The sequence below is a fragment of the Camellia sinensis genome, chromosome 9 (genome assembly GCF_055761805.1).
Source record: "Camellia sinensis isolate YWXY chromosome 9, ASM5576180v1, whole genome shotgun sequence".
NCBI classification, from domain to species: domain Eukaryota; kingdom Viridiplantae; phylum Streptophyta; class Magnoliopsida; order Ericales; family Theaceae; genus Camellia; species Camellia sinensis.
Genome location: NC_138969.1, coordinates 67,386,786 through 67,407,296, shown reverse-complemented (window position 1 = coordinate 67,407,296; position 20,511 = coordinate 67,386,786). Strand labels below are relative to the sequence as shown.

Below are 20,511 nucleotides of genomic sequence, written 5' to 3'. Positions count from 1 at the left end.
TGTTGGCTCCCCTACCTCGCCCATTCTTGCTTGGTTGTTCTACCGTGTTGATTTTCGCTACAGTCTTCTTATCTGGTAACGCTGTTGTGCCAGCTTTTGTTTTAGCACGGGCGCTATCTTCCTCTACTCGGATATGTTGATGCACTATCTCCATTCAGGCCTCCATCGTGAGGGGTGGCATCATTGTCATTGAGTCCCTCAACTTATTATCGACTGGTAGACCCCGTTTATATTGTGCGATGGCGAGATTTGTAGGGCAATCACCAATCTGGTTGAAAGTCTCCCAATACCGACTGTTGTAAGACCTTAATATCTCCTTCTCGCCCATGTCAATGGAGAGCAGTTGGTCAATCTCCATTGGTGTCTTAGTATTCGTTCTGAATGTAGTCACAAACGCTTCTGCCAACTGTGCCCATGAGGCTATGCTGCCTTCTGGCAGCCTTTTGAACTAGGTTAGACCTAGGTCGCCAAGGCTGGATGGAAACAAGATGCACATTAAAGCCTCGTTTCGCCAGTATACGGCCATAACCTGGTGAAAGTGGCTTAAGTGCATATAGGGGTCTGACTTCCCCTTATAAGTGGTGAATTTGGGTTGGTGGAAGCCTGAGGGTAGTGGTGCGTTCTCAATTGCAGAAACGAACGGCGAGCTCTGTAACCTTGCTAATACTTTATCTACTGGTTCGTAAGCAAGGCGTGGCATTGGCATCCCTACCTTGACACTCCCATGTGTCCCAGGGGCCAATCGCTGTAGGGCTGAAACTCTACGAGGGTCGTGAGCCCTGGTGTCCTCATTCCATCGGGCCCTTTCCTCAAGCACTGTTCACAAGTCTGCTAACCTAGGCAACTCCATTTTCCTAGATGTTGTTTGGTGCGTATGCGAGGGCCGATAGCTTCTTTCTTCTGTATACGACCTTTCATTCCTCGTTCTCATAGACCTGGAGTTACGAGTCCTGGAAGTCCTTGATTGAGTGTCGCCTGTTCTAAGGCTCCTACGTTCTGCTTGCGATGGCGTGACATGTCTGTCACGATCTTCGGAGTGGTAAGAGGGCGTGTTGTCTTTGCGTCCGTCTTCCGTCGCTACCCCTTTTTCCTTTATTTGGCGCTTCATTGTCTCCATGTCTGTCGCCATCCTCCTTATTAACTCATCTTGTTCCCTTGCGCAATCCTCCAGAACTTGAGGATCCAACCTCTGCCATTGCCGTTCAGGGCTTTGAGAGTGATGGGGGCTGGTGCCCCATCTCTTCCGCATGTTCCTCCGAGAGTTCCGTCACTAGGGTTCTAATTCTGCCATGGGTAAGATAGAAGGCAAACCTTCACGCCTCCCTCCCCCTTCCGGGGTTTGCCCATCTATAGCAGATTACGACAAATCTTCATCGTGCGCCATTGGTTTCAACCAAAGAGGAAAACTTGGTAAAAAGGTTTTGTTCTTCAGAGACATTCCCATAGACAGCACTACTTATCACCAACAAAGTAAGATACTTCTGTCCTTTGTCTAGGCTGGTTTAACCGAGCTAGCTTATTTTGGTCATGCTCTTAACTAAGCAATGACGTGGAGGGCATTGACCGAGCTACACCTCGCTCGGCCTCCTTCTTATAAAACACCTCGGCCAGCCATCAAGCCTAGTTTCAGTTAGCTCGGTCAACCCTTCAGCCCAGTTTGGAACTTAGACAAAATGGGACCGAGCTACTCAAAATTCATACCTCGGCCTTTAGCTCGGTCCAGAACAGGATCGTAGCTCGGTCTAATATTTATTTATAAATTACCCTCTCATTTACTAACAAACATCAGAACCAACCAAATACAGCATATCACCATCTTCAACGATATCAATCACATTCACGTAAGGTTTCTTCAAATTAAACAACTTTACTAACAAACATTTATAAAGCACACAACCCAATTACAGTTTTGAAGTTTTATCACTTTTTTTGTACAAATTTTCAAATGCAACCCATCTTCTTCTTCATTGGTTCACTAAATCGGCAAAAAAATTAAGATGTAAAATTGCAATCGAATCAATCATGTTTATATATATACATATGAAACATGACAGGGGGTGTACCAGGAGGCGAAGAACTTGCGAATTGTGCCATGGTGAAGGCGATGAGTAGAGAAGAGGGGGAAATTGGAAAGTATAGAATAAGACAAAGATAGAGCAGACGTTGTGGCTTTCTCTTCTCTCTATTTCTCTCTCTCTCTTCCTCCCTCCCTCTGTTTCAGATATAAACGAAAAAAAAAGTCTAAAACAAAATCGTTTTGGACAATTGAGCCATTTGGACCAATTGTTTTTCAAACTACCAAGCTTTATTGTAATTAGTTGGTGGATTCAATGAAACACTGACTAACACAACGGACTAAATGATAATAATCATGTGACGAGACCTGTTCATGATAAAACTGACAATTGGGTGAAGTTTCATAAGTAGTGCTGGCGCTAACCTTTATTCTTTTCTTAATCATATGTATTAATCAATGATTGAATTCAAATTAATTATGTTTTTCACTTCTTGATTATTTTTATTTTTTCATAATTTATATTCACCTTTTCTTTATTTTTATTCTTTCATAATTTATATTGACTTTCTTTGAAATTGAAGATAATTACAGAAATTAATATTGAAATTTTGAAATAACACTAAAATAATCGTACTTAAAGTTTAAATTTTTGTTACTAATACCACCTCTATTGGTTTATCATCAATTTAAGGAAAACAAAAAAGGGAAAATGGCTGATATAACTAAAAAGACAGAAGAAAAATTACATTTTCAATTTTTCCTTTTACAAATACCACCTTTATGTTTGGCATGGACTTTTTTTTGACTATTTTAGTCATAAAAAGACAAAATAAACTAAAATATTAATAAGACAAAATATCACATTCAAATCATAATTAGCTGTTTTTTCACAATAAATAATTTGTATTTTAAATAAATCTCAGCAGATAAATTTGTAATTTATCAAAAAAGAAAATAACATATTGACTTACTTTTCTTGATTTACACATTTATACAACAGGATTATTAGACTTAATGTGGATAAAGTGGGTGTTTGAAAAATTGTTATTTTAGTAGGTTATTTTAGTTTTTACTTATTTTAGTAGGTTAAAATTTTTGTGTTTTGGAAGATAATTGAATTTTTTTGTAATTGGACACGATATTTGTGAGAGAAAAAGTGAAATAATTATAGTTTGGATATGATATTTTATCTTATTAATTATTTTAGAATATTTTATCTTTTTGTGAATTTTAGCCTAAGGCTTTGTTCAGAAACAAGTTTTTTTGATAACTTTTTTGATTTTTTTGGTTAAAATATAATATAAAAAAAAATTAATACGTTTGTAATGATTTTTTAATTTTTTTTATGAAAAAGTGTGTAAAAAATTAGAAAAAAAGGAATTAAGTTAAAATTTTGCTTTCCAAACAACCCAAGATAAGATATCTCATGAAAGCCAAACCAAGCAAAACCTTATTCTCTGTGAGCGTCCAAGGTTTGCTTTTAAAAACTCCCGTCCCTTGCTTACGGAGACAGAGCGAGAGAGAGGGAGAGAGAGATGGAGACTATTGCAGAAGGTGAGGTAAACCAAATCATGTCAAAATCAAAGGAGCAATCCACATCCACACCGGAGCCGGTGAGCTCGGCGTTGGAAGACGTGCTATCGGATATGAGCTTGTCGTACTTACGGAGACTACAACGAGCCACAACCATTGAACTTAATACTCTCTTCAAGCTTGCAGCTCCTGCAATTGTAGTTTACTTGCTCAACAATGTCACTTCCATGGCCACCCAAATCTTTTGTGGCCATCTTGGAAATCTTGAGCTTGCTGCTGCTTCTCTTGGCAACAATGGCATCCAAATCTTTGCCTATGGTGTCATGGTAACTCACTCTCTCTCTCTCTCTCTCTCTCTCTCTCTCTCATGTTTGTGGATGCTTATGTGAGCATCCATGTTACATTCGTCTTTGTGTCCATGTAACATATGTGAACATGCATGCATATAAAAATTGGTACACATACAAGATTTTTATTTATTTTTTTATTTTGTCCTACTATAAAATACTAAAAAAAATTATGGTAAGTTACACTTTGTCTCTTTTATTTTTTATTTTTTTTTTATGATGGAGTGTCCGGTTTAGTTTAAGTGCACCTAAACTAATTTAGAGACAAAGAGCATCTTCCATATGAATCAGTTTAAGCGCATCTAGACTAATTCGGAGACAAAGGGCCTCTTCTATGTGAATCAGACAAATATCGGCCTCAAAGAGTTAATAGTACTTAAAAAGAGTTGAACTTGAAACCTGAAAGAAGTACACCCCAAAGCCCAAGCTCACTTTGTCTCTTTTATTTTGTCATTTTTTCATTTTGTCCCTTCAATTTTTTTTTTCCTCACTTTTTCCTTCATGTTTCAAGTGTTTTTTTTTTCCTAAATTACTCCAAAAATTAATTTATGTCCAAAATTAGACAAATAATAACACATTAACAATCATAAACATAAAAATATTTTATTTTATATAACTCATATATTTGACACAAATCACAATATAATAATATATTTTTATATCATATATCAATTAACTCTGACTGGAGTAGCACCTTTTGGTGGCAGCATTTTTTGTCTTTGAAGTAGCACCTTTTGTTTTTCTTTGTTGGTTCCTCACCAACTGGAGCTTAGAGCTTCGTGTTAGCTCTAAGCTCCTCTTTATTGATGTATCCAATCATACTTTGTATGCGTCATCAATAAAGATTTATTTGCCGATCAAAAAAATATCAATTAACTCTGACGTTTTTTTATCTAATTTAAACAGAAGCTAATTTTAAAAACAATTTTTTTTAAAAAAAAAAAAAAGCTTAAAGATAGTTTATTTATTTTCAAAATTTGATTTTAAGTGAGGGATGGTTGAGTGACCAGTAGTCCTATCAAAGCCAATATAGACCGAGACCGCGAGACATTGCAAAGAGAGGAGTACTTCTGTATTTTGAACCCATAAAATCTACGTCAGAAAGAATCAAACAACTTTGTAGTGTTATGCGTATGTCACAATCAGTACTGGAGTCACCAGAAGTCCAGAAGGGGCGTATTGCTTCCTCAACTTTTTAAAAATTACATTTTATTATAAGATTTTGACATTTTTTTCTAGTTTCTTTTAAAAGATTATTTCTTCCAATAAACACAGCACAATAATTTACTAGAATGTGAACACCCATTTCAAACTAAATTTTGAATGTTAAATTGATTCAACTCAATAATTTACTTTATAATAAATTTCATTCCGCTCGGGAACAAAACCAAAAATTCATTTTCGAGGCCAAGACATAAATAATTTTTTTTATATAAATGGATATAAACTACTATTTTTTTTAATTCAAAAAGTAAATTAAAATTTAATATTAAATTAGTACGTAAAAAATAACACTTAATCGGAATAAAATTAAATTTGCCCAAATATGATTAAAAACAAAAAACCTTAGTAGTTGAAATCATACGTCCTAATTCATGATTTTTTTCTTAATATGTAAAATTAAAAAAATTGCAATTGTATCAACATGACATTGAAAAAAAGGAGAATAAAAGTATTACACAAATTGAAAATAACAATAAAAGAAAATTTAAATCACATACTTGTAATAATGAGAAAATTAATAGCAGAAGCAAAAAATGATTTACCAAAAATCAATAATAGTTTTATAAACATACATGTCATATATACACATAAGTATGCACATATATGTTAAGATCATACACAAACATTAAAATGGTATATACAATATAAATTAACAAATGTATACATGATAATACATGTTTCAGCTTGGAATGGGAAGTGCAGTGGAGACACTATGTGGCCAAGCCTATGGAGCTCACAAGTATGGAATGCTAGGCATATATTTACAAAGATCAACAATCCTCCTCATGGCAACAGGCATTCCACTCACATTCATCTACATATTCTCTAAGCCCCTCCTCCTCTTGCTCGGCGAATCGTCTGAAATAGCGTCTGCAGCTGCCATATTCGTATACGGTCTCATCCCACAAATCTTCGCATACGCTGCGAACTTCCCCATTCAAAAATTCTTACAAGCGCAGAGCATTGTAGCCCCGAGTGCCATAATCTCCGCGGTCACACTAGTATTTCACTTGATTGTGACGTGGCTCGTGGTGTACAAGTTGGGTTGGGGATTGTTGGGTGCTTCACTGGTGTTGAGTTTGTCATGGTGGATTGTGGTGGTGGCTCAATTTGTGTATATATTGATGAGTAGTAGGTGCAAGGAGACATGGAGTGGGTTCAGTTTGCTGGCATTTTCTGGGCTGTGGGATTTCTTGAAACTGTCTGCTGCTTCTGGGGTTATGCTGTGTTTGGAGACTTGGTATTATCAGATTCTTGTTTTGATTGCTGGGTTACTTGAAGATCCTGAGATTGCCTTGGACTCTCTTTCTATTTGGTAAGAAAATTCAATATCTTTAAAATGTCTACCCTAGTTTTACCTGCAACAACATAGCATGTGTCTATTTTTAAATTTTAATTTTTTTAATTTTTTATTTTTTATAATTGAGTGTTCAAATCAATTTATGTGCACCTTGACTAATCTCAAAGATCAATCCAACCTCAAGGGATTGACCTAGTGAGTACAATTTGGTATTTGAAAATGTATTTATGAATCTCAGATTCAATACACACTAAACATATAAAATCTAACTTATTAATATATAATTTTAAAAGAATTCAGAAATTTAAATTATAAATTTCTAACATATATTTTATACACGAAAGTTACCCTCAGAGAGAATTGAACCACAACCACACTCTTGACAAGCACATATGACTATTGGACCAGTTGGTCCTGATCCTCTAACATTCTTGATAGAAATGTCCCAAAAAAAAAAAAAAAGGTCTAGTTTTATGTGATCTATATTATTCTGATTATTTGAATAATTTATTTTATAGATTTCTATATGTAGATTATTCAAAAAAATTTGATTAAAATAATCCAACTACAATATATATATGGTTTTATTATATTTGTCTTCAAATAATGAACGACAAATATGATTTTAAAAGTATATCACTCAATTTTTTAAATAATAAAATAATGTGTTTTTGATGGTTGAAATTAATCTAATTGTTTTTGATAGATGATTTATATATAAAATTTTTTAAAATAAATCATTCATATTATCTAAATAAGACTGTAACGAGCCTCACAATGCTCTAGGACACAGTCTAGTCCATTAAAACAGAAGACAAGCTCTTTGTTAAAATAAAAAAATAAAATTACCTTAGGTGAAAATTTGTATTCAAAAAATATTAGTAACAAAAATTGTTAAATAAAAAATACAATGGTTAAATTATACTTAATACCCTTACACTTTGACAAAAAGTTTACTTTAGTTCTTTCACTTTCAATTGTAATAATAAATCTCTACACTTTAAGTCAAGTTAAAATTTCACTCTTCTTTCCATCTACTATTAACAAAATTAAAGAAATTTGTCATTTGAAGTATATATGAAATTTTTGTTATCGCATTAGCACCCTTATATTTTTATCAAAATCTCACTTTATTCTCTTCCTTTTTAATTTATGTTAGCATTACTAACAGTAAATTGACAAAAAGATGAGATTGAAACTTGATTTTAAAATGTAAAAAATTAATTGTTACAATTATAAATAAAAATATTTAAATAAAATTTTAATAAAATAGAAAAATACTAAACACAGTTTACCCAAATACGATTTTGTCATTTATATGACAATAAAAAGTGTAATGTGGGAGTTGTCGGATCAAGCTAATCCCTTTCATGAATCAAGTCCAATCACTACCATTGCCAGCCAAGAAAACAAAGTTCAACGGAGTTCACGACAAAAGTATATAGTATATATATCTGTACCCGTTGAAGTGTGTGTTTTATGGTAGGGACCTTGACGCCGTCTCTCCACAACTAACTTTCGATGTGAAAATTCTCTGGCTGGGTAGGTAAGTCAAAGAATTGTTAATATTAAATTAAACATAAAATAAAAAATAAATTAATATAAATCGACAATGTAAATTGTTACAAAGCTTAATTAGGCAGGAAGCCCTTGCAGACCAACAGAGCTTAAGCAGAATTAACTATTGACAGCTACATTTACCTATTATGATTAGAATATTTAAGTCATTCTCTAACTTAATATCTGGTAAATATTTCTCTAGAAAGTCTGTAGTTATAAATCAAGAAAAATGATTTATACCCCCACTGGGGGTCGACCCCCAGTGAGGTGGAGGCCCATGATTGGGCGAAAAAAACAGTTTTTTTTTTTTTTTTTTTTTTTTTCGGTTGGCAGCCAGTGGGGGCGCGCCACCTCACTGGGGTGCGACCCCCACTGGGGATATAAGGCACGGCTCATAAATCAAAGTGACATAGAAATTGAACGATGGCAGAGAAATTTGCCAATTGGAAAAGCCTAAAAAAGTTGTCGATCAGTTATATGATAAAAAATTTAAACTTAAACAAATCTATAAAATCAAAATTGTAGAACAAATATCACCTGTTACTCAAGATAATCAAATATTTCAATTACTTAATAAAAAAACAATTATCAAATTTCACAAACACTTCGATTTCTTACATCTTGAGTTGGTATAAGTAAATAGTTCAAAGGAGTTCGCGACAAAAGTATATAGTATATATATCTGTATCCTTCGAAGTGTGTGTTTTGTGGTAGGGACCTTGAGGCCCTATCCTCAACTAACGTTCGATGTGTCAATTCTCTGGCTCGGTACGTAAATTGAATTATGTATGTTTTTTCATAATCTTTCAATGAAGTTATTATTTTGTCAAAAAAATAAATCTCTTCGCTAGTGATTCTCACAAACTGAGTTAAATCCATTAAAATTGTTCAATCTAATCTAAGATTTTTTATATCGACTTATGTTCAGATGTATGGTGGATAGGATGTCATCTGATCCAATCCAATCCACCAATCCATCCTAAAAATTGATGTTATGCTTTTATACTTTGTATGTTAAAAAGAAGACTTTTTATTTATTAATAATATTAACTATTTATGAAATATGAAAGTTGACAAAAATAAAGAACAAAAAAATTTGGACTCAAATAAAGTCCAAAATAATAAAAAAAATTACTCTAAAATAGTTCAAAAAAAGATTAAAATAGTTAATTCTAAACCTTCAAATCAATCCATATTCATTTGTCAACTCATACGGCCCGCTCAATTCGCATCTACTAATTAAGTAGACGGAAACAGATTATTTTCTTTAATCTACCTAAATTCGGACAGATGACAAATGAGAAGCCATGTGACCCAACCCGATCTGCGAACACTCCTAAACATAGATAGATAGAATATATTTTATAGTATTAACTCATATCATTCTCCATAGAGATTCTGTATGAATATTCTATTTATACTATCATTACTGATTCTTCAAATAATATTTTGCATCTGGTGCTGATTTTTGTCAATTGCCTTCCACATACAAAATAGAATAATGCTTGGGACCCCCTTTTGGGGGTCACCCCCTCACCCCCCTTTGCCACGTGGCAGGGGGTGATTGGTGGAGCAGGAAAAAAAAGAAAAAGAAAAAGAAAAGGTGACCAATGAGAGAGAGAGGGGGTCAAAGGGGGTGGAGAAAAAAGGGGGGATGGATCATTACTCTACAAAATATTAAGGTTTTAGAGATCAAAATTTAAGGATAAAATTATTTTTTCAGACCAAATATTTTTGTTACAAAAAATGTTGTTATTATATTTTTAGTAATGAAAATTGGACATTACTTATGAATTATTATCTTTTTGGGAGCAAATTTTTTGTCTCAAAAAATAAATCATTTTGAGACCAAATTATTTTGTTTCTAAAAGTTATTTATTAGTGACATTTTCAAAATTTTGTCTCTAAAAATTTTGTTTTTGACTTTTTGAAACAACCTTTTAGCGACTATTGTCAAAACAATAAAAATTGGTTCCTAAATATCTTTTGTAACAAAATTTTTATTTTTAGAGACTAAAAGATTTAGTTTCTAAAACTCTTATATGATGTAGTGACAAGGATATATAGAAATTAACTTTATTAATTAAGGGGTGGCTGTATTGTTTGTGTATTTGTATTGTTCACTCTCAGTGAATATGCAATATATATATATTAGAAAAATTATATAAAAAAATCAGGAGTAATTCTTGTAACAAAATAAATCTTAAAATTTTAATTTTATTAATTTAAACCCTAAATACCTAAATTCTTTTATTATTTCCGTTAATTAAACCAAAGGAAAAAAAATATTTTAGACGTTTTATGTATTTCTATATTGAATTTAATGGCTAAAATACTATTTTTCTGTCTATTTTATTGAATGGAAATAAGTTGATGATTTAGATTAAAAATAAATTAAAAGATTAAAATTAAAATTAATTAAATTTAAATTTTATTTTGTTATAAGAATTAAATTTTAATTTTAATTTTTTTAATAATTTCTCCTATAGCCTTTTACCATAGGTGTTATGTTATAAACAAGCTATTATCTGAAAAACACTTTTGTAAGCAAGCTAAGAGATATCATATCACATGCAGCATGACCATATCTGGATGGGTGTACATGATTGCTGTGGGGTTCAATGCGGCTGCCAGGTATGAATTTTTTTAACTCATAGGAGTAATTAAATTATGAAAAATTGTAAATCAGTAATATCTTCTTAAAATATTTAAAATTATCAATTTTTTCATTTAACTGTTGAAAACTTGCATTTCATATAGCAATGGAAAAATAATTTCGTTTTTTAGAGTGAAAACTTGCATTTATTCATAAAGCAATGGAAAAATAATTGTGTCAGAATTGCATCAAAAAAGATTTCAGCTATAATGTAATTATTTTATGAGTGTTACACTTATTTGCAATTTTTCTTTAAATCATTGGTGGTTAAATTATGTGTTTTAAACCATTTTAATTCTTAATATTTCAATTATGTCAACGGCAATTGCATAATCATACTCTTCAGATAAAAATGATAAGTTTAGGTACAATTTTTTTTTTTTTTTTTTTTTTTCAACCAAAGTATGTCTAAAATTTTTTTGTAGCATGGATGCCACTCCATTAATGAACTCTAAATTCAAATTGACCATGATGACTTTATTATAAGCATGGTACATACAATAAAATTAATATCACAAAACAAGATGGTATTATCTCCAAGGATTTTATTGAGAATAAAATTTATTTTAATTTTTATAGTGTGAGGGTGAGCAACGAACTTGGGGCAGGACATCCAAAATCAGCCTCTTTCGCAGTTATAATTGTAACCTTAAGCTCATTTTTCATCGCTGTAATATTGGCCGTGGTAGTGCTCATATTGCGCCATGTCATCAGTTATGCCTTCACTAGCGGCACCATCGTCGAAGAAGCAGTCTCCGAACTTGCACCCTTCTTGGCAGTTGCCATCGTACTCAATGGTGTTCAACCTGTTTTGTCTGGTAAGTAATTTTTTTTTAAAAAAAGTTTTATTGGCAAATATTGAAATTCTCTTCTTTAATTCTCTCTTGCAAGTCTAATTCTATTTGTTTTCGCCAACAAGTTTTGTCGCCTTCCAAATATATATATATATATATATATATATTTGTTATTTAATTACTTAATTTTGGATCTTTCTAATTTCAATACTATAATCATTTTTACTGCGATTTATATTCCATTAATTTTAAATTTATAACACTTTATTTTCAGAGTAAAATTCAGCAAGAGTTTAGGATGCTTAACATTTTTCTTCTAATTTTTAGGAGAACTCAGATTGTCTTGAGCCAAAATTAAACATAAGAGTCAGTTTCATTATTGTAGGCCTAATCTTGGGTTTGTCTTGTTGATTTATACTGTTCAATTGTAAGGATCATCGAATAATTTATACATACAAAAATTCAAGTTGATATAAAATCGGTACCATATGATTAATTTGTGTTTGAAAAAAATACATGGCCTATTTTCGAAATAATATTTGCCATATATTTAAAAAAAAATGTAATCCGATAAAATAACTATAATGTTCGATTAATTTAATTTTTTTTTTGTGATCTCTACAAATTCAACAATTTAAATAAAAAAAATAAACTTAAGAGTAAATCCACAGACATGAAACTAGACCATCTAATCCAATTAAACTAGAAACAACGGGGACCTTTTTTTTTTTTTTTTTTTTTTGAACTGAACAACGGGGACCTTGTTTTACAATTTGTTGTCCTCCTCTTTCCAATATAATGGTACTAGTGGTGGATATGGTTCATTGAGGTCTTCTTTGGGAACATGTTATTTTAATAATTTTTTTGATTCTTTAATTAAAATGTGAGGTAAAAAAAATTTATATGTTTAGAATGACTTTTTGATTTTTTACGAAAAGATATGCAAAAAGTGAAGAGAAATGAGAATCTTTGACTTTTTCGCATAGGTTATACGCTATTTGATTTTTTTATAATAATTTTTTGACTTTTAAGCTAAAACTATTACTTTCCAAATAGGGTTTCAACCAGTCCATAATTTATAGGATTTAGAATTATGATGGACCAGATGTGGAAAGAGTGATTTATGTAACTACCATTCTTTTAACTTTATCTTTTATGAGTATAAATTATGTAATAGTAGTTATATAAAGAATTAGTTATAAATATTGAACAACTAACCTTGAATTGGTTAAAGAGCATTCTAATTGATTAAATTAATTAAAATATATATATATATATATATATATATATATTATATTAATTAATTCCGGAACATGTGGGTGCTCTTAGAATTTTATTTATTTTTTATTTTTTTTTTAAAACTAACTTGAAAAAAAAAATAATTAGCCATACTAAAAGGACTTAACTTAAAAATATAATTACATAATATTGGCCAGACCCAACACATCTAAATCGGGGAATTATTTTTTGTTTCGGGAATAATTTCATGTGATGCCCCCAACATAATAATTATTAATTGAAAGAGTGAGAGCCAATATAATTTATTGAAATTTTAGAAAACATCATAACAAATAATAAGTGACAAATAATATGAAATAATATTTCAAAATTATTAAATAATCATTCATCTAAATCCGGCCATGACATGATTATTTTTTTGTCTGATTGATTAAAAGACAATAATTAGTTAGTGGATTTAATGAAACACTGGCTAACACAAGTTGACTAATATGATGATGATCATGTGACGACACTTGTTCATGATAAAACTGACAATTGGATCAAGTTTCATAAGTAGTGCTGGTGCTAACATTTATCCTTTTCTTAACTCAATCATATGTACTAGTCAATGATTGAATTCAAATTAATTACGTTTTTCACTTCTTGTTTAATTTTATTTTTTTATAATTTATATATTGACCTTCTCTGAAATTGATGATAATTACAAAAATTAATATTGAAAATTTTGAAATAACACTAATAATCTTACTTAGCCTTCATTTGGGAAGGCAAGATTGAGGCTTTTTTTTGGCTATTTTACCCATAAAAATAAAATAAGTTTTTTAGCTTAATAAGACAAAGCATTATATCTAATCCATAATAATTACATTTTGTCTCTCACAAAAAAGCAAAAAAAGTCAAAAGTCCTTCCCAAACCAACCTTTTTAGCTCCAAGTTAAAATAGTCAAAAAAACAAAAAAATTAAAAAGCCAACTCACTTCCCAAACGAAGGCTTAATTACTCCATGCTACCCCACTCAACATGGCCACCCCCCCTTCCACGCCACCACCTTGTCCACTGCATTCTCACCTCCCACGACCACCATGTCCCACTCCACCACACTTTACTTGCCTCCCCTCCTCCCTCACCTCACCTCACCTCACCTCACCTCACCACCATCACCCTTAATTACTTTTACCACCACCACTGCCACTCACATTGTAAATCATCACCATCTAAACAATAAATCATCATTCGTCTCCAACTCTGCCACCTCTTCCCTCTTTGCACCCCCCCTTTCTAGCGATGATAACTAACCACCATCTCTTCATCTTCTTTGTTTGTTCCCTAATAATTTTTACTATTTCTTTTTCTTCTCTGTTTCTTCGATTTCAACCATCACCATATTTTTCCCTTTATATGTTTTCTTCAATTTCTACCAATTCTTCACAAAGATGTCTATTGTAGAGTAGGAAAAAGGAGAAAAGAGAAAAGAAAGATCAAAGTGAGAAGGGTACATGTGAAAGGGTGGAGTGATCAAATATAGTTGTAGGGGTAAAAATGTAAAAATCATTTCTCTATTAACTACATTCAATTGACAACACTGATTGGGGACGACAGTGGTATTTCAAAAAAATATTAATTTTTTTTTTTTTTTTTGTAATTGTCTTAAACTTGAGAGGATGTTAGTATAATTTTTTCTTTTTTTTTTATCATTAATGACCCTTGCTCTTGAAATCATTATAAGTATTTTGTTTCTCTAACCTTTGTTTTATTTTATAGATTAGATTAATTTAAATAAATGAGACTTTTATACAAAAATTTTACATAAAATGATGTCCTTTATGTTTTATTATTATTATTATTTCAAATCATAGTACCAACTCTTATCGGTCATGATAAGAAGGCGAAAATAATAGACTTTCAAGTAATGCATATAATGCTTAATATGAAGATGGGGCAAACATAACAAATCAGTGGTAATTTCAAGAATAAATATTAATTTGACAAAAATAACTATGAGTTTAACTTTGAATGTAGTAAAATTTTCCATTAATATGTAAATATTTTTTCTGACTTTCGTTGAAATGATATTTTTCCAATGACGATCCTAGTGCCTTAAAATATAACTTTCACAAATTTATTGAGAAAGACTAGTTAGCAATATGACTTTTAACAATAACATTCTTGTCTTGTGCTCTTTAAAAAAAAAAAATGAAAAAAGGAAAGAAACCTAGCATTCTAACAAATTGGCATAGGCTAGTTGTTAGACATCTCTCTCTCTCTCTCTCTCTCATTCATGTTGAAATTATGGTGATAGATGATAAAATATGTGTTTTCAATGTAAAATGATTGAAGGGGTTGCTGTTGGGTGTGGATGGCAAGCATTTGTTGCGTACGTAAACGTTGGATGTTATTACGTGGTTGGTATTCCACTAGGTGCACTACTCGGCTTCAAATTCAATCTTGGTGCTAAGGTATATCTTTTTTTGTGTTAGAAAACAGAAGTTTAAAATGCTACAAAATAACAAAAACTATTCCAAGATTAAAAAGGTTTAGCATGCTACACATTTACTACTATCTTTTCCATCTAAACCTCAAATGAATGTAATCCATAAGTATTTGATTTTCCTATCTTTTGAATTACAAGTTGTTCTTGTATATATATATATATATATATTGCTCAGAAAAAGAAATACCATTTATTAATGAAAGTGAAACATTTGAAGGGAAAAGAGGAGTTTTTCTCAATATTTGAGTGAACAACTAATATGCATTCATTGGTGCACCAATCACTCTTTATAAACATACAATACAAGCATGGGTTAAAAGTTTCTTTCACATATATGCATGCAATATTAGCAAAATGATCATAGCATATACATAGTGAGTATATATGGGTAACGTCGTGGTTTAATGCAGGGAATATGGTCAGGGATGATAATGGGCACCATGATTCAAACTATTATTTTAATATGGGTAACTTTTCGGACCAATTGGGATAAAGAGGTAAGATTTGATGAATGCTACTATTTTCTAATCCATGTTAGACTTGCACTCTCATGCGTTATTTCTCTCTTTTATATCTTTTCAAATTATCAACAAATCATTTTACTTATACATCATTAAGTCTATGAAGTGGGTTTAAAAAGTGAACTTGTATATAATTTTTATAATAAATTTGCATTTTCTTTATTGATGAATGAAAAAGAGTCAAATAGAAAGACACGTCATAAATACTGCTGCTAAAGGGGGATTAATTAGTTGAAGACATTACAAGAAATAATGGAAAGCATGAATAGGCATTAATTAGGTGAAGACAAATATCTTACACACAATGTGATGCATCAGACATGCAGATTTGTTGAACAAATAACAAGAAACCAACCAACAATAACAAAAGACGCAATACTAGCTATACTTAGACGAATCAAGATCTTCTCTCCTTGATCTCTCTCCTTAACTCTTTATTTGTTGGGTCATTGGGTCCACTTTTGGGCCCAATTTTAATAATCCGAACCGTTCACATTTTAGGATTTGTTGAGTATATCATACCTGTAAAAAATCAAATTGATTGAATATCAGAAACTACGTGTTCGGATCATCGAACTAAAAATATATTTTTTAAAAATTTAATCTACAGTTTTCCGAACACATATTTTCTGATATTTGATCAACTTGATTTTTTACAGGTATGATATACTCAACAAATCTTAAAATGCGAACGGTTCAGATTATCAAAAGATCAAATTGATCGAATATCAGAAACTACGTGTTCGGATTATCGAACTAAAAATATTTTTTAAAAAAATTTAATCTACAGTTTTCCGAATACATATTTTCTGATATTTGATCAACTTGATTTTTTACAGGTATAATATACTCAACAAATTTTAAAATGCGAACGGTTCAGATTATCAAAATTAGGCCCAAAAATAAACCCAATGATCTAGCAAGTAGGGAGTCAAAGAGAAAAATTATGGAGAGGATCCGATAATGACTTGGTGAATTAAGATCTTACGTAATTAAGTTATAGCTTCAAGCACACATTGCAAAGTGACAATGCACAGCATATGCCCTACTTTACAAACAAAAACAACACTTTTAAATTAAACTGTACTTATAAAATTGGTAGTAATCAACTATATTACACTTTACACTGTTCTTTGATTGAGCATTGCCTTTTCTCCTAAAAACCCATGATTTCGTACCGTTTAAAATTCAGAAATTTGTCAATCTTTCACAATATTTATGAGTAAATTACACCCACACCCTCTAAAGTTTGCCTTTAAAACAAATGTCAAGAAAGTCCATACCATTGTTTTTTTTTTGGGCCAAATTATGCTGTTAGTCTCTATTATTTAGCATTTATGTCATTTTAATCCCTGTAATTTCAATTGATTTGATTTTGACTATAAATTTTTGATTTTGTATCAATTTGGTCAAATTGATTGCTCCCGCTAGCGTTATTTCTAAATAATGTGTATGTAAGTAAGCAAGTGTCTTACTTTTAAGGATAAAATTCTAAACTTACTCAACTCAATGAGTTAATTTCATTCAATTCGATGATTTTTAGTCAAAAACCCTAACCAAAGATAGCAATTGGACCAAATTCGCCTGCTTTAATTGGCCGCCTGCTAGTAAATGGTGGGATTGGTCCATTGTATTAGTTGGTCCAATGGGTTGGATATTGAGATAAAAAATAAAATAAAATAAATAGACCAAATTGACGTAAAATCTAAAATGAAATGTCAAAATCAAGTTAATTTAAAGTATATGGACCAAAATAGCACAATGGAGGTTGCCCCAGTGGTTAGGGCGTTACCTGGGTTGTGTGGGTAAAGCGCACGTCCCAGGTTCGATTCCCCACTGGGTGAGTGCCTGCAGCAGTTTGTGCAAGGGTGTCCGGCTTCCCACCGGCTAAATACCCCTCAGGAGTAGTCCTGGCTTCCCTAAAAATCGGATGGTTGGGGATACCTGAGTTATCAAAAAATAAAATAGCACAATGGAAAAAATGCATTGATTATTAGTGTGTAATTTGCCATTCTTTTTTTTTTTTTTTTAATAACAAGTAACTCGGATTTTGTTTGAATCATGGATTTCGATAGGAATTTAGAAAAGGAAATGAAATCGCTTCTAAATTTATGATCAAAATACAGTCTAAATGAATAACATGTAGAAATCATGGGCTTGAAAATTCTGAATTTGGGGATTTTCAGGTGGAGAAATCAAGGGATCGATTGGATAAATGGGCAGACAACAAGGATGAGGAGCCTCTTTTGTCAAGCTCATGAGTTGCAGGCCACACAGCATGGCCCAATTGCCTCCTTAAAAATAACTTCTATGAGGCCATATGACAGCAGTATTGGAATATGTATCGATATGAGCAATATATGTCATATATTGGACAGTAATAAATGAAATATTAATAAATAATGATATTGAAAATTTAAAATCTCAATATATAATGAATAATATATACGATATTTAAACCTAGCCACCTATTTTTGGATCATATTAGCTAATTTATTATCATCCCACATTTTTTTTCCCGCCACTGCACCCACCTCTCGGTAGGATTTTTTTTTCTTGGTTATTTATTTTTATGATTTTTTTTTTATTTTTTATTTTTTGGTAGTGTGCTAATGTGATCAATGACTTCATTGGAGGGGTTAATTATCGGTACCTAGTGCATGAAGCAACAAACATCAATAACAAATATAAAAAGCCTATAAAATCATATTACTTGTGAAATCCTTACTTTTTTCTTGTTAGTGGAATTTCACAAAAAATTTTAGGCAAATTGTACCGATAATCCCTATATTTTGGCTCATGTATCATTTTGGTCCTACAACTTCAATTGACTCGATTTTAACATTGAATTTATGATTTTTGTCTCAATTTGGTCTAATTGATTACAATTGTTAGTATTTTGTGATGGGAAATATGCACATAATCAGCGTGTGTTATGTTTTTATAGGTAAAATTATAAATTTATTCAATTTAGTGAGTTAACCTTAACTAACTTACCATTTTCTTTAAAATACTCTAATCGGCACTATCAATTGAATCAAATTGACACAAAATTTAAAATTAAAGGCTAAAATTAAAATAATTAAAATTATAAATATCAAAATAATACAAGAGACAAAATAAAAGGATTATCAATATAATTTGCTCAAACTTTTAACTCATATACACTAATAAATGTCATTATATTCCTACACTCACAGGGGATGTAAAGTTTTGGGCCCCCGGCCACCCCACGTACCACTCCTATAATCAAATTAATACGATAATTACATAATTTTATAATATTTATTTTTTAAAAATAAATTAAGATTAATTATATATTTAAAGTTCATTTGGAAAGAAATTTTTAATTAAAATATAAAATTAAACTAAATTAAATTATTTGAGAATCACTTTTTTACTTTTTACAACAACAAAAAAAAGTGCGAAAGTAGAAAAAATAAAAATGAATCTATAACTTTTTTTATAAATTTTTGGCTTCCCAGTTTGACTAAAAAAATCAATTGCCGAACGCACCCGTAGTCCCTAAATTATGAGATTTGTCTCATTTTGATCCTCAACATTAAAATTGTATCTGTTTAGTCCCTAACATTAAAAAATATATATATTTTTAAATTTGGTCCCCTAACCTGATTCGGTCAATAGATATGTAGCTCGACTTTTCGTGCCCCCTTTCGGAAGATGAATAAGCCCTATAGTATTGGATTTTCGCGGTTTTGAATCTGATCTCGCAAGTGCAATGTGAAATAGATAAACACCAAAGAGTCCAAATCTAGCAAATCTTTTTTGAAAAATCGATTTTGAATCAAATTGCAAAAAAATGACTGCTTTGCCAAATACAGAGTCGCTACCTAAATATTTTTGGCAAATTAGAAAACCCATGACTCGTGCCAAAGGCCACGTGTCCATCATCACCAAGATTGTTTCAATTCGAGAACTTAGGTACGAGAGAGAAGGTCATGAATTGAGCACCTCTACTTGTTCGATCAAAGATCGGCCTCTACTAATCATGATATGAATCTTATTTACATTACGTGCTCTTATTTAGTTATTAGACTAACATTACTATGTGATGCGCACACACAAGTATAGACTAATTTGCAAGAATTGGAACACTTTATCTCATGTTTTGTTTTGAAAATTGTTTCGAATATGTACCACTTGAAAAAGTGATCACATATAAACATTACTCAAATTATTCTAATTCAAGTAATTAGCCTTCATCCACAGGCATTCAAGAGTTATAGCACTTAAGCACTTAGCCTCATGGTGAACTTGCTTTACATGGCAATACTAACATACAATGCAATATGCTAAAACAAATAAAAGCTCACCTAGTACTTCAAGCCAAACAAGATGACAGAGTTAGAATAATACATGATCCTAACTATGCAATATGACTAATGCAACACATGTGATATGCAATTACCAAGCTCGGCTACTAAGATAGCATATGAAGTAATTTGATAGCATGCAGTCTAAGTACGTATTCAAAGAAGTATTTAACTAATAATGCAAGTTAGAATGATGTGTCGAGCCTAACACATGCAAGACGATGGATGCAAGGCATGAAGTATGCTAAACAAGACATGACGTCATAAACTAACCATCATAAGCAAGTAAATAAAAGGGAGAAAGACGTGGAGTTAGAAGACATACACGTTATTACAAGTTTGCGCCCTCACGCAGGAGGGTCCGAATAAACTAACTAGCTAAGCTAATTACTACGAATTAACTAACTATTACAAAACGAAATGAATAAATTAGCTAAGCTACTTAACTAATTATTACAACAACAAATTAATTAACTATTCTAGCTAATTAAT

General features: G+C 31.4%; 1 protein-coding gene across 2 annotated transcripts; it reads left to right on the top strand.

Annotated features, from left to right (window-relative positions):
- The first annotated feature begins 3,442 nt into the window (after positions 1-3,442).
- Positions 3,443-18,148, top strand: LOC114269449 (protein DETOXIFICATION 40). 2 transcript variants are annotated; one of them, XM_082887019.1, is made up of 7 exons: positions 3,443-3,876; positions 5,805-6,436; positions 10,559-10,615; positions 11,352-11,455; positions 15,011-15,129; positions 15,575-15,661; positions 17,872-18,148. In XM_082887019.1, the coding sequence occupies exons 1-7, from the start codon at positions 3,553-3,555 to the stop codon at positions 17,944-17,946; spliced, it is 1,398 nt and encodes a 465-aa protein (XP_082743145.1). In that variant the 5' UTR covers positions 3,443-3,552; the 3' UTR covers positions 17,947-18,148. The 2 variants fall into 2 exon arrangements, with proteins under 2 accessions (XP_082743145.1, XP_082743144.1); XM_082887018.1 differs by having other exon boundaries at positions 3,446-3,876; positions 11,217-11,455.
- The last annotated feature ends 2,363 nt before the right edge of the window (positions 18,149-20,511 follow it).